Genomic DNA, 15,773 nt, shown 5'->3' with positions numbered 1-15,773 from the left:
GTGTTAGCACTGCACCTGGGTGTTTCTGTGCCAGTACAGGTTGAACCTCCCGAATCCGGCAGCCTCAGGACCAAGGCCGGGTTGGTTTTCGTGTTTTTCCGGACTTCAGAACGTGTTCTGATGTCCGAAGTCCTTAAACGCCCGAGCCCAGGTTCGGGTATTTCCGGATTTCGGATCGCCAGAAGCGCGTCTCGAGTCCGGAAATGCCTGGGCCCAGGTTGCGATATTTCCAGTTTTTGTAGTTCTTCTCCTCACAGGCCTGTAGTCCTCGCATGGTAAGCCTCCCTCTCTTGTGTTTGCAACGCAGTATGCCTGTACTCTGTAACTGTACTTAATGTGAGCTTCCCGGCTTGTATCTTTTGCTACCATCTTCAAATTTGAAAAGGAATGTACAGTATTCAAAGCATGAAATATAATGAACATTTTTATTTTTAAAACAGTTAAGTTATGAAATATAAAACAGTAAATTAAGGTTTTTATTTGTTAAACAGAGTGAAAATAAACAGGTACAGTTACAATTGGCTGGAGGCTGTGCTTGAGGTATCGGGCCCAGCTATGATGCCTGGGGCTGGAGGTTGTGCTTGAGGTATAGGGCCCAGCTATGATGTCTGGGGCTGGAGGCTGTGCTTGAGGTATAGGGCCCAGCTATGATGTCTGGGGCTGGAGGCTGTGCTTGAGGTATAGGGCCCAGCTATGATGTCTGGGGCTGGAGGCTGTGCTTGAGGTATAGGGCCCAGCTATGATGCCTGGGGCTGGAGGCTGTGCTTGAGGTATAGGGCCCAGCTATGATGTCTGGGGCTGGAGGCTGTGCTTGAGGTATAGGGCTCAGCTATGATGCCTGGGGCTGGAGGCTGTGCTTGAGGTATAGGGCCCAGCTATGATGCCTGGGGCTGGAGGCTGTGCTTGAGGTATAGGGCCCAGCTATGATGCCTGGGGCTGGAGGCTGTGCTTGAGGTATAGGGCCCAGCTATGATGCCTGGGGCTGGAGGTTGTGCTTGAGATACAGGGCCCAGCTATGATGTCTGGGGCTGATGATGGGCCAGCAATAGGGTTATCTAATGTGTAAATTACTGGTGTAGTTGTACGCTGTAGGTCCTGGGCCTTCTGTTGCGACATCTTTTGAAAGATATTTAATATTGTTGTTGGTTTAAATAATTTGGGCTTTTCTTTCACTAATCTTTCCCGAATTCTGTAGACCTGCAGTATTTCTTTTTCACTTATAAAGCTTCATAGAAACATAGAAACATAGAAAATAGGTGCAGGAGTAGGCCATTCGGCCCTTCTAGCCTGCACCGCCATTCAATGAGTTCATGGCTGAACATTCAACTTCAGTACCCCATTCCTGCTTTCTCGCCATACCCCTTGATCCCCCTAGTAGTAAGGACCTCATCTAACTCCTTTTTGAATATATTTAGTGAATTGGCCTCAACAACTTTCTGTGGTAGAGAATTCCACAGGTTCACCACTCTCTGGGTGAAGAAGTTCCTCCGCATCTCGGTCCTAAATGGCTTACCCCTTATCCTTAGACTGTGACCTCTGGTTCTGGACTTCCCCAACATTGGGAACATTCTTCCTGCATCTAACCTGTCTAACCCCGTCAGAATTTTAAATGTTTCTATGAGGTCCCCTCTTATTCTTCTGAACTCCAGTGAATACAAGCCCAGTTGATCCAGTCTTTCTTGATAGGTCAGTCCCGCCATCCCGAGAATCAGTCTGGTGAACCTTCGCTGCACTCCCTCAATAGCAAGAATGTCCTTCCTCAGGTTAGGAGACCAAAACTGTACACAATACTCCAGGCGTGGCCTCACCAATGCCCTGTACAACTGTAGCAACACCTCCCTGCCCCTGTACTCAAATCCCCTTGCTATGAAGGCCAACATGCCATTTGCTTTCTTAACCGCCTGCTGCACCTGCATGCCAACCTTCAATGACTGATGTACCATGACACCCAGGTCTCTTTGCACCTCCCCTTTTCCTAATCTGTCACCATTCAGATAATAGTCTGTCTCTCTGTTTTTACCACCAAAGTGGATAACCTCACATTTATCCACATTATACTTCATCTGCCATGCATTTGCCCATTCACCTAACCTATCCAAGTCGCTCTGCAGCCTCACAGCATCCTCCTCGCAGCTCACACTGCCCACCCAACTTAGTGTCATCCGCAAATTTGGAGATACTACATTTAATCCCCTCATCTAAATCATTAATGTACAGTGTAAACAGCTGGGGCCCCAGCAAAGAACCTTGCGGTACCCCACTAGTCACTGCCTGCCATTCTGAAAAGTACCCATTTACTCCTACTCTTTGCTTCCTGTCTGACAACCAGTTCTCAATCCATGTCAGTACACTACCCCCAATCCCATGTGCTCTAACTTTGCACATCAATCTCTTGTGTGGGACCTTGTCGAACGCCTTCTGAAAGTCCAAATATACCACATCAACTGGTTCTCCCTTGTCCACTCTACTGGAAACATCCTCAAAAAATTCCAGAAGATTTGTCAAGCATGATTTCCCTTTCACAAATCCATGCTGACTTGGACCTATCATGTCACCTCTTTCCAAATGCACTGCTATGACATCCTTAATAATTGATTCCATCATTTTACCCACTACCGATGTCAGGCTGACCGGTCTATAATTCCCTGTTTTCTCTCTCCCTCCTTTTTTAAAAAGTGGGGTTACATTGGCTACCCTCCACTCCATAGGAACTGATCCAGAGTCAATGGAATGTTCTAAAGCGCAAATTAATTCTTGACAAAGATTGATTGCTTTGTCAATCGGCACTTTTTCGGCTTGATCATAGGCATCAACATCCTCACTGCTTTCATCCTTTTCTTCTGGATGCAAAACCTTCTGCATGATTTCTTCATCTGTCACTGCATGCACAATGGGAGCATCGTTGTCTATGTCTATGAGTTCTGCGACATCGTCCTCATTCAATTCCTGCGCAGCTTCGCAGTCGGCCCTCTTGCATAATCTAAAAATTGAGCAATCATTGCTTTCTCCCTGGACACACCAAAGCCTTGAAAGTCCTGAGGAGCATATCAGCATCATCTTCAGCAAACATAGTTGCTGGCCAGATGTTATGCCAAGCATTGTCCATGGTGTCTGCAGTTACCAAGTTCCATGCATCTGCAGCTGCCCATATGGCATCCTTGGTAGAGAAAGCTTTTGAGAATGCTTTTATTCCCATGCCTCTGTTCACAGCATCAAGCAAACACTTCATAAACTTGTTTTTGTAGAGACACTTCATTGATCTCAAAATTCCTTGGTTCATTGGCTGTATCAGTGATGTAACATTTGGAGGTAAGTAGATTCCATGGACATTATCCTTTACCAAAAGCTCAGCATCGGGATGTGCTGAGCAATTGTCTAGCAGCAAGTATATTTTGATGTTTTCCTCAAGGCCAGCTTCCGTGCTATGAGCATGTGCCTGAGGGACAAAATTCTTCTCAAACCAGTTCAGCAAGATTACCCTGGTTACCCATGCTTTCTTATTGGCATAATAATGCACTGGCAATACTCTCAAACCCTTGAAACATCTTGGACGCTGGCCTCTCCCAATGATCATAAGCTTACACTTATGTGTCCCAGCCGCATTTGCAGCAGCAAGCAGTCAACCTATCCTTGGCGTCTTTTATACCTGCTGGCTGCATTTCTTCTGCTGCTGCTAATGTCTTTCGCGGTATGTAGCACCAAAACAGTGCTGTCTTGTCAGCATTGTACATTTGCTCAGGTGAAAGGTTTTCATCAGCAATTAGTTTGATGAACTCATCAATATAATTTTCAGCTGCCTCATGATCTGCTGAGACTTTCTCACCACATACTTTCAGTTGCCTGATGCCATGATGTCTTTTAAATTTGGCTAGCCAACCAGAAGAGTACTCGCATGGAATATTTTAGCTTGTTGCACCACCATTGGGCCAGACAAAGGAACCTTTTCACCTCGCCTCTGTCGCCACCATTCCATCACTGCTCGATCCAAATCATCACATTTCGGCTTATGCATACTTTTTCTCTTACTCATTTCCTGATGAACATCACTTTCCGCATAAAACTTCATAAGCTGTTCTTTCTGTTTTCTGATATCATAGATAGTGGAGAGTCCAACACCATGCTCCTCACTTAATTTTCTCACTTAAGCATCTCGATCTAATCTCTGGACTAACTCAACTTTCTTGGCAATTGAAAGTGATCGATGCTTCCTCTTTCCATTATCTGAACCCATTGGGGTACAGTACTTGTATCTGTTGGCCATTTTGACATGTTTGCAATGACAAATTCACAATCTTTACCTGTGCAGGTCTTTACATTGGGAAAAACACCACAGTGATGGAGTCAGGTTGGGTGGGATCTAACCATGAGGTGTAAGTGGGTCAGCTGGGGTAGCCCTATAATGTTTAATGCCACAAATTTGTTTTTAAATGCTGAATTTAAAAGTGCATGCACAGTACAGGTGCAGGTAATATTTTTTATTACAGGTACATGTACAGCTGTGCAAACTAAAAATTACGGTGAGGTCGGGTCAGCTCGGGTGAGGTCAGGTCAGCTCCGCTCGGAGTCATGGGGCGTGGTGATCGAACGCGCGGTTGCTGCTTTGGGGAGCTGCAGTGTGCTGTGCAGTTGGTTCTGGCCGGGGACTTGTGCGCGGGAGGGAACTTGCGCACGGAAGGGAACTTGCGCGCGGGTGGGAGGGAACTTGCGTTAGGGAGCTTGGTTGATTGTGGCCAAAGGGACATGTGTGCTGTGCAGAGTTGATTCTGGCCGAAGGGTCTGTGTGCTGTGCAGAGTTGATTCTGGCCGGGGACTTGTATGCTGTGCAGAGTTGATTCTGGCCAAAGGGACTTGTGTGCTGTGCAGAGTTGATTCTGGCCGAAGGGACTTGTGTGCTGTGCAGAGTTGATTCTGGCCGAAGGGACTTGTGTGCTGTGCAGAGTTGATTCTAGCCGAAGGGTCTGTGTGCTGTGCAGAGTTGATTCTGGCCGAAGGGTCTGTGTGCTGTGCAGAGTTGATTCTGGCCGAAGGGTCTGTGTGCTGTGCAGAGTTGATTCTGGCCGAAGGGTCTGTGTGCTGTGCAGAGTTGATTCTGGCCGAAGGGTCTGTGTGCTGTGCAGAGTTGATTCTGGCCTAAGGGTCTGTGTGCTGTGCAGAGTTGATTCTGGCCGAAGGGACTTGTGTGTTGTACAGAGTTGATTCTGGCCGAAGGGTCTGTGTGCTGTGCAGAGTTGATTCTGGCCGGGGGCTTGTGTGCTGTGCAGAGTTGATTCTGGCCGAAGGGACTTGTGTGTTGTGCAGAGTTGATTCTGGCCGAAGGGACTTGTGTGTTGTGCAGAGTTGATTCTGGCCGAAGGGTCTGTGTGCTGTGCAGAGTTGATTCTAGCCGAAGGGTCTGTGTGCTGTGCAGAGTTGATTCTAGCCGAAGGGTCTGTGTGCTGTGCAGAGTTGATTCTGGTCAAAGGGACTTGTGTGTTGTGCAGAGTTGATTCTGGCCGAAGGGTCTGTGTGCTGTGCAGAGTTGATTCTAGCCGAAGGGTCTGTGTGCTGTGCAGAGTTGATTCTAGCCGAAGGGTCTGTGTACTGTGCAGAGTTGATTCTAGCCGAAGGGTCTGTGTGCTGTGCAGAGTTGATTCTGGCCGAATGGTCTGTGTGCTGTGCAGAGTTGATTCTAGCCGAAGGGTCTGTGTACTGTGCAGAGTTGATTCTAGCCGAAGGGTCTGTGTGCTGTGCAGAGTTGATTCTGGCCGAAGGGACTTGTGTGTTGTGCAGAGTTGATTCTGGCCGGGGGCTTGTGTGTTGTGCAGAGTTGATTCTGGCCGAAGGGACTTGTGTGTTGTGCAGAGTTGATTCTGGCCGAAGGGTCTGTGTGCTGTGCAGAGTTGATTCTAGCCGAAGGGTCTGTGTGCTGTGCAGAGTTGATTCTAGCCGAAGGGTCTGTGTGCTGTGCAGAGTTGATTCTGGTCAAAGGGACTTGTGTGTTGTGCAGAGTTGATTCTGGCCGAAGGGACTTGTGTGTTGTGCAGAGTTGATTCTAGCCGAAGGGACTTGTGTGTTGTGCAGAGTTGATTCTGGCCGAAGGGACTTGTGTGTTGTGCAGAGTTGATTCTGGCCGAAGGGTCTGTGTGCTGTGCAGAGTTGATTCTGGCCGAAGGGACTTGTGTGTTGTGCAGAGTTGATTCTGGCCGAAGGGACTTGTGTGTTGTGCAGAGTTGATTCTGGCCGAAGGGTCTGTGTGCTGTGCAGAGTTGATTCTAGCCGAAGGGTCTGTGTGCTGTGCAGAGTTGATTCTAGCCGAAGGGTCTGTGTGCTGTGCAGAGTTGATTCTGGTCAAAGGGACTTGTGTGTTGTGCAGAGTTGATTCTGGCCGAAGGGTCTGTGTGCTGTGCAGAGTTGATTCTAGCCGAAGGGTCTGTGTGCTGTGCAGAGTTGATTCTAGCCGAAGGGTCTGTGTACTGTGCAGAGTTGATTCTAGCCGAAGGGTCTGTGTGCTGTGCAGAGTTGATTCTGGCCGAATGGTCTGTGTGCTGTGCAGAGTTGATTCTAGCCGAAGGGTCTGTGTACTGTGCAGAGTTGATTCTAGCCGAAGGGTCTGTGTGCTGTGCAGAGTTGATTCTGGCCGAAGGGACTTGTGTGTTGTGCAGAGTTGATTCTAGCCGAAGGGTCTGTGTGCTGTGCAGAGTTGATTCTAGCCGAAGGGACTTGTGTGTTGTGCAGAGTTGATTCTGGCCGAAGGGACTTGTGTGTTGTGCAGAGTTGATTCTGGCCGAAGGGTCTGTGTGCTGTGCAGAGTTGATTCTGGCCGGGAGCTTGTGTGCTGTGCAGAGTTGATTCTGGCCGAAGGGACTTGTGTGTTGTGCAGAGTTGATTCTGGCCGAAGGGTCTGTGTGCTGTGCAGAGTTGATTCTAGCCGAAGGGTCTGTGTGCTGTGCAGAGTTGATTCTGGCCGGGGGCTTGTGTGCTGTGCAGAGTTGATTCTGGCCTAGGGGCTTGTGTGCTGTGTGTGATATATTCACAGAGCACAAGCACAGACAGCTTCCAACATGGCAGGCTGCTCTCTCGGAAGCCTCCGGAAACCTGCCTGGTTCTGTTTATTGTTAACCCTGCACTTGCAGTACACAATACGTCCACATCCACAGTTTGGAGCTACAAACATTACAAGCTTACAGACATTACACTTCTCGCTCTTTGATGAAGAAGCCATCATAACAACCATCATACATAACTTTCATAGTTATACATAACACAGGATATAAACTTTTTTTTTCATATTTACAAATTTAACTTTACCACTTGTTTTCTGTTTCAAAGAGGATACCTTCGCTCTCGAACAGAACCTTCCAAACATGGTGTTGATTTCACACTCATTCGAGGCTCATCCTGAGGAACGTCTTCTCCACAGAAGTTCCGTGATTTTCATTTGAACTCACTCTAACTTCAGGCTCTTTGTTTTCCTGACTCGGACTCTGACTTTCATTCTGATTCTCTCCTGGATTTGTTTCCAGTACATTGGATTTAGGATTTGCTACTGGTATATCAAAACTATCTGATGAGTCAGAAATAATTGAATCATTCCCACCTTCAACTCCTTCCATGTCTGGAGGTAAAATATGATCAATATAAACAACCCTAACCTGTCCATTATCAAACATCTTTACCAAATATGTGCGAGGACCACATATCTTCACCACTCTTCCTGGTAACCACTTTAACCATTTATGGTGATGGTTCTTCACTCTCACCTTCTGGTTTAATTTCACACTTCTCTCCTTCACTCTACCTCTATCATGATTCTCTTTCTGTCTTAATTGTGTCTCTTCTACGGATTGCACCAAATTTGGCTTTAACAACGAGAATCTGGTTCGTGGCTGTCGTTTGAGAAACAACTCTGCTGATGTTCTACAAGTAGTTGTATGAGGAGTATTTCGATATGTAATCAAAAAATTAGCCAATTTGTGATCCAATGACAACTGTCGTTTCCTTGGATTTGGATCTAAAATTTGTTTTATGAGGGCACATTTTACAATTTGTACATTGCGCTCTGCTGCACCATTCGAAGCAGGATGGTATGGTGGAACCTTGGTATGTTTCACACCATTTTTGCTCGTGAATTGTGCAAATTCTTCTGAATGAAATTGTGGTACATTATCCGAAACAATCTCTTCAGGGAGGCCAAATGAAGAAAATAATTTTCGTAAAATGTCCAATGTTTTTCTTATTGTTATTTTCCACATTGGAAACACCTCAACTCACTTCGAATGGCTATCAATCACAATGAACAATTGTTGTCCTTCTAACTCAGCAAAATCAATATGTAGCCTTTGCCACACCCTGGGAGGCCATTTCCATGGCTGTAATGGTACTGGTGGTGGTTGCTTGCTTACTGATTGACATGTCATACACTGACTCACGATGTACTCTATATCTTTATCAAGACTGGCCACCATAAATAACTGTGTGCAAAACTCTTGGTCAACCACATTCCCAGGTGCTGGTCATGGAGGTCTCCTCATAACTTGGACCTGAATTTATTTGGTATAACCCCTCTTGTATCCCACATGATACAATCTTTATCGACTGATAATTCATTCCTACGAATCTCTGTCTGTTACCTGGTTTGGCAATCCATTTGCAATATACTCATACACCTTTGACATCATTGGGTCATGTTTGGTTGCTCTACCAATCTCCCCAGCTGTGACTGGCAGTTCATCAATGTATGAAAAATAAAACACTTCTTCCCTATCGGGTATAACTTGTGATGAGGACGGCAATCTAGACATTGCATCAGCATTACTGTGATCAGCTGATCGTCTGTATTCAATATCATATGAATATGCTGACAAAATCAAAGCCCATCTCTGCATTCAGGCTGCAGCTAATGTTGGAACTGGGGACTTTGGATGGAGGATTGCTGTTAGGGGCTTATGGTCCGTAACGATGGTAAACTTACGACCATACAAGTATTTGTGAAACTTCTTGATCCCAAAAATTAATGCCAAAGCTTCCCTTTCAATTTGCGCATAATTACTCTCACTGGCACTGAGAGTGTGAAGCAAAAGCAATTGGTCTCTCCTCCCCATTACTTAATACATGAGAGGCATCACACGCTAGCTTAATCTCCTTAGATATGTCATAGTGAACTAACATGGTGCTCTCTAACAATTTGCTTTTACACTCCTTGAATGCTGTATCGCATTCTTTTGACCACTTCCAATGGACCTGTTTTTTCAAAAGTTCATTCAGTGGATGTAATACTGTCACCAAATTTGGTAGGAACTTCCCATAATAGTTCAACAGACCCAAGAATGAACGAAGTTCAGTGACATTCCTGGGAGTGGGTGCATTTCTAATTGCATCCAATTTTTCCATGGTTGGATGTAAACCATCTTTGTCTACTCTGTACCCTAAGTACTCCACTGAGTTTTTAAATAACTCACACTTACGAGCAGACAGTCATACTCTGTGCTTCTCCAGCCATTTGAGGACTTCATTCAATATCTTATTGTGAATTTGCCTATTTGGTGCTGAAATTAGTATGTCATCCAAATAACATACTACCCCTTCAATACCTTGCAAAATCTGGTTCATCACCCCTTGGAATATGGCAGGGGCGGAAGACACTCCAAACGGTAACCTATTAAATTGATATAGCCTAGATGAGTATGTATAGTCAAACATGACTTGGACTCCTCATCTAGTTCAAGCTGTAAGTAGGCATTTGTAAGATCCAGTTTAGAGAAGACTGTCAGTGTTGTGAACAAATCTTCTATATTCGGCAATGTATTGGGGACATTACCCTCTAGAACCTGGTTTACGGTTACTTTATAATCACCACACAATCTTACCTTACCATCAGACTTAGTACAACAACAATGGGTGTAGCCCAATTACACCGATCTATCTTACAAATAATGTTCTCAGTCTCTAGTCTTTTGAGTTCTTGCTCAACTTTCTCCTTGAGTGCATATGGTATGGAACATGGCTTGTAGTAAACCGATCTACCCTGACACTCGCCTTGAAGCCTTGGATCAGACTGCCCGTTTCGCAGAACACCTTCGGATACTTCTTGATAACCTCATCCGTTGATGAAAATCTCGCTTCCACACAGAAAATCTTACTGCAATCCAGCTTCAGTGAGCTCAACCAATTTCTTCCTAGTAAGGCAAACTTGTCTCCTTTCACTACTATTAGAGGCAAGTTCTGAAATTGATCTTTATATTTCACCGGTACGGTGATACGGCCTACCAAAGGAATTTTCTCTCCCGAGTAGCCTCGCAGCTCTATCTTGGATTTCTCCAGTTGAAAATCACACCATTTGTCGCTGTATAGTGACTCCGGTACTACACGGATGCACCCATGTCAATTTCCATTGATATGTTGAATCCTGCAACATCTATGTGGATGTTGATGCTTTCCGAATCGCTGTCCATTAACCTCGTGCTCCTGATGACGTGTAACTCTGACATCTCCTCAACCTAGTGTTGTTCTTCCATGCTATGTAGCCTCTTGGGATTTCTACTCATAGCTTTGAACGCTGGACTCATAGATTTAAAAGCTGGTTTACCCTTCAGTCGGCATGCCCACTCTTTCTGCAGAAGAAACACTCTGCCTTCACGTATGGACAACTTTGAGCAATGTGTTGTCCCAGGCACCTATAGCACGACTTTGATGCTCTGTTAGAATTTCCAGTTTCTGAGACTTTGGGCCCCCACCGTCTTTTACTTTGAACCTGCAGGTGATTTACCTCGGTTGACTGACAACCGTAATTATTATTTAATTCTCGGGAATATTGTTCGGCCATGGCCATCGACCTCGCTGTTTGACAAGCAATCTCAAAAGTCAAGTCATCCGTCGTCAATAACTTCCTTCTGATCGCATCATTTTTCACACCACAAGCAAAACAATCCCGTAATGCTCGGTTTTGAAAGTTTCCAAAATTACAGTGCATCGATAGCATTTTTAATGCTATGATGTAATCACTGATACTTTCATCAGCCTTTTGATTCTGAATCCAGAAATGATAGCTTTCAGCAATTTCTAATGGTTTGGGGTCATAGTGCTGCTCCAGTTTCGTTACAATCTCTTTAAGCGTTGTGTCCTTTGGCTCATCAGGCACAAGCAGATTTATAAGGGTTTCGTATAATGTCGGACCCGCCTCCGATAAGAAGATCGCTTTCTTACGTTCCAACACAGCCCAGTTCTGGACTGCATTGTCTGGAACTTCGATTATGTTATTTGCAGTGAAATACATTTCTAGCCGATCCACATATGCTTTAGAACGTTCCCGTTCGTGTCTATATTGCCCCAAATGTCCGATTACACCTGCCATTTTAATCTCTAGCTGTTCACAACGTATGCTGTATTTTACCTTGGATTTTTGTAGCTTTTTTCCAAAGACAGAAACTTCCAAAGTCTCTCTGTCGGCTGGCAAAATCCTTCACCAACAAAATTTAAGCTTTAAATCATCCTAAAAATCCCATCTCGCCGCCAAATGTGACATATTCACAGAGCCCAAGCACACACAGCTTCCAACATGGCAGGCAGCTCTCTCGGAAGCCTCCGGAAATCTGCCTGGTTCTGTTTATTATTAACCCTGCAATTGCAGTACACAATACGTCCACATCCACAGTGTGGCGCTACAAGCATTACAAGCTTACAGACATTACACTGTGCAGAGTTGATTCTGGCTGAAGGGTCTATGTGCTGTGCACAGTTGATTCTAGCCGGGGACTTGTGTGCTGTGCAGAGTTGATTCTAGCTGAAGGGTCTGTGTGCTGTGCAGAGTTGATTCTGGCCGAAGGGTCTGTGTGCTGTGCAGAGTTGATTCTGGCCAAAGGGTCTGTGTGCTGTGCATAGTTGATTCTCGCCGGGGACCTGTGTGTTGTGCAGAGTTGATTCTAACTGAAGAGTCTGTGTGCTGTGCAGAGTTGATTCTCGCCGAAGAGTCTATGTGCTGTGCAGAGTTGATTCTGGCCGGGGACTTGTGCGCTGTGCAGAGTTGATTCTGGCCAAAGGGTCTGTGTGCTGTGCAGAGTTGATTCTCGCCGAAGAGTCTATGTGCTGTGCAGAGTTGATTCTCGCCGGGTACTTGTGTGCTGTGCAGAGTTGATTCTAGCTGGGGACTTGTGTGTTGTGCAGAGTTGATTCTAACCGAAGAGTCTGTGTGCTGTGCAGAGTTGATTCTGGCCGAAGGGTCTGTGTGCTGTGCAGAGTTGATTCTGGCTGAAGGGGCTTATGTGCTGTGCAGAGTTGATTCTAGCTGAAGGGTCTGTGTGCTGTGCAGAGTTGATTCTGCCGGGGACTTGTGTATTGTGCAGAGTTGATTCTGGCCGAAGGGGCTTGTGTGCTGTGCAGATTTGATTCTGCCGGGGACTTGTGTATTGTGCAGATTTGATTCTGGCCGAAGGGACTTGTGTGCTGTGCAGAGTTGATTCCGGCCGGGGACTTGTGTGTTGTGCAGAGTTGATTCTGGCTGAAGGGACTTGTGTGTTGTGCAGAGTTGATTCTGGCCGAAGGGACTTGTGTGTTGTGCAGAGTTGATTCTGGCCGAAGGGACTTGTGTGCTGTGCAGAGTTGATTCTAGCCGAAGGGACTTGTGTGCTGTGCAGAGTTGATTCTGGCCGAAGGGACTTGTGTGTTGTGCAGAGTTGATTCTAGCCGAAGGGACTTGTGTGTTGTGCAGAGTTGATTCTAGCCGAAGGGTCTGTGTGCTGTGCAGAGTTGATTCTAGCCGAAGGGACTTGTGTGTTGTGCAGAGTTGATTCTAGCCGAAGGGACTTGTGTGTTGTGCAGAGTTGATTCTAGCCGAAGGGACTTGTGTGTTGTGCAGAGTTGATTCTAGCCGAAGGGACTTGTGTGTTGTGCAGAGTTGATTCTGGCCGGGGGCTTGTGTGTTGTGCAGAGTTGATTCTGGCCGGGGACTTGTGTGTTGTGCAGAGTTGATTCTGGCCGAAGGGACTTGTGTGTTGTGCAGAGTTGATTCTGGCCGGGGGCTTGTGTGTTGTGCAGAGTTGATTCTGGCCGAAGGGACTTGTGTGTTGTGCAGAGTTGATTCTGGCCGAAGGGACTTGTGTGTTGTGCAGAGTTGATTCTGGCCGGGGGCTTGTGTGTTGTGCAGAGTTGATTCTGGCCGAAGGTACTTGTGTGTTGTGCAGAGTTGATTCTGGCCGGTGGCTTGTGTGTTGTGCAGAGTTGATTCTGGCCGAAGGGACTTGTGTGCTGTGCAGAGTTGATTCTGGCCGAAGGGACTTGTGTGCTGTGCAGAGTTGATTCTGGCCGGGGGCTTGTGTGTTGTGCAGAGTTGATTCTGGCCGGGGGCTTGTGTGTTGTGCAGAGTTGATTCTGGCCGGGGGCTTGTGTGTTGTGCAGAGTTGATTCTGGCCGGGGGCTTGTGTGTTGTGCAGAGTTGATTCTGGCCGAAGGGACTTGTGTGCTGTGCAGAGTTGATTCTGGCCGGGGGCTTGTGTGTTGTGCAGAGTTGATTCTGGCCGAAGGGACTTGTGTGCTGTGCAGAGTTGATTCTGGCCGGGGGCTTGTGTGCTGTGCAGAGTTGATTCTGGCCGAAAGGACTTGTGTGTTGTGCAGAGTTGATTCTGGCCGGGGGCTTGTGTGTTGTGCAGAGTTGATTCTGGCCGAAGGGACTTGTGTGTTGTGCAGAGTTGATTCTGGCCGGGGGCTTGTGTGTTGTGCAGAGTTGATTCTGGCCGAAAGGACTTGTGTGTTGTGCAGAGTTTATTCTGGCCGGGGGCTTGTGTGTTGTGCAGAGTTGATTCTGGCCGGGGGCTTGTGTGTTGTGCAGAGTTGATTCTGGCCGAAGGGACTTGTGTGTTGTGCAGAGTTGATTCTGGCCGGGGGCTTGTGTGTTGTGCAGAGTTGATTCTGGCCGAAAGGACTTGTGTGTTGTGCAGAGTTGATTCTGGCCGGGGGCTTGTGTGTTGTGCAGAGTTGATTCTGGCCGGGGGCTTGTGTGTTGTGCAGAGTTGATTCTGGCTGAAGGGACTTGTGTGCTGTGCAGAGTTGATTCTGGCCGGGGGCTTGTGTGTTGTGCAGAGTTGATTCTGGCCGAAGGGACTTGTGTGCTGTGCAAAGTTCATTCTGGCCTAGGGGCTTGTGTGTTGTGCAGAGTTGATTCTGGCCGAAGGGACTTGTGTGTTGTGTAGAGTTGATTCTGGCCGGGGGCTTGCATGTGAGGGAACTTGCGCGCAGGTGGGAGGTGGCTTGAGCTTGGGAGCTTGGTTGATTCTGGCCGAAGGGACTTGTGTGCTGCGCAGAGTTGCTGAGGACCCAGGAGCAGCAGTGCGGTGACTCTGAAGACCTGGCCTGGAACAGGTAGGATTGGTGTTTTTATTCTTGCAATGTTATTAACTGTATGGTCGTTGGATTTCATTTTTTGACTTTTCACTGGGCCCGGCTGGTGGCGGATACGGTTTAACAGGGTGTCCGGAAACTGGAACATTTTACAGATTCCGGATGACTCTGCCATCAATCGGTCTGGACTCCGGATTCCGGAACATTCCGGATATGAACTCCGTATTTTGGAGGTTCATCCTGTATTTTGGAATGCCCAAAGCACATGTGGTAGAAATATAGATCTCAACCCTGGATATACAGAATATTTGTAGAGATAAGTAACTGAGATCTACAGCATTGAGATAGGCAACTGGGATCGATAGAATAAAGAGAGGTTACTAGGATCTACAGCATAGATATAGGTTAATGGGATCTATAGAATAGGATCGATAGAATAGAGACAGGTTAATAGGATATATAAAATAAAGATAGGTTAATAAGATATATAGATGGGTAAATAGGATCTATAGATTAGAGATGGGTAAATGTTGGTATTGTAGACTGTACCAAAGCATTAGTGAGTAACCTGATACAACTGAGGAGATTCATACCAACTCATCAGCTATGAAATAGACCATAAAAGCAGCAGTTACTCACCATAAATTGACAAGGAATGGGTGCTCCAACCCCTGCATAACCTGCAACTCTTTAAATACATTCCGCACTTCATTACGTTCTACACACTGCTGCTTGTTCATGTATTTCATAGCATACATCTTCTTTGAGTCTTTCTTCTGCACAATGCATACCTGGTAATCACAAACAAAATATAGATGATAAGAGATGATTCTGAGTAAGTGCACTAAAAATAGACCAGGAAGGTTGGTGGTTTGTGACAGTTTTACACCCCTGGTAAAACTGGCACAACACATAATAATTTCTACTCCTAAAAAAGTCACGGGTGAAGAAAAGTCACTGTCGGCTGGGAGTTGACTTCAATGGAAAGTAAAATTAGATGAGGTGTAAATCGGTCGGCCGATCTGATTCCATTTGCACTTCACTGGGTGGGTTAGTTTAAAATTACACACCCTCTCCCCCCCCACCCTCCCACCCCCACCACTCCAATCGGAGACACTGCTTTTTGGAAAGTTAAAGGCAATGAAATAACTTGTGGTGTAAATTGTTGCTATGCTGCTGATAAAATGGACAAGTCAGGTGTGAAAAGCAACCAGACTGAGAGTGGAATTTGAGAGGTTAGAAAGATATCATGGCATTTGTTCCATTACTTCTGGAAGGAGGGTGACATTTTACCATATTTTCCCTTAGAAGATTAAACAAATGGGGTAGGATCCCTAATTGGGAAATGTTACAAGCTCCATGGGAGGAATGAGCTTGATGGGCTTAATGGTCATTTCATGCTCCATGCCCTTTCTTTTACATTCTTATACAGGGTCACTACTAAATATCTTCTCTGGCCCCTTGTA

The 15,773-nt window shown here is 46.2% G+C and overlaps 1 protein-coding gene across 1 annotated transcript in view; it reads right to left on the bottom strand.

Moving 5' to 3' along the window:
* The window catches only part of LOC139263073 (serine/threonine-protein kinase 32A-like), a 439,178-nt gene that overhangs the window by 246,265 nt on the left and 177,140 nt on the right, over positions 1-15,773 (bottom strand). Inside the window, 1 exon segment of the mRNA XM_070878611.1 lies at positions 14,947-15,098. Within this exon segment, the coding sequence (XP_070734712.1) occupies positions 14,947-15,098 (152 nt within the window).

The sequence above is a fragment of the Pristiophorus japonicus genome, chromosome 4 (assembly GCF_044704955.1).
Source record: "Pristiophorus japonicus isolate sPriJap1 chromosome 4, sPriJap1.hap1, whole genome shotgun sequence".
Lineage (NCBI taxonomy): Eukaryota > Metazoa > Chordata > Chondrichthyes > Pristiophoridae > Pristiophorus > Pristiophorus japonicus.
This window is presented reverse-complemented; position numbering and strand designations above follow the sequence as displayed.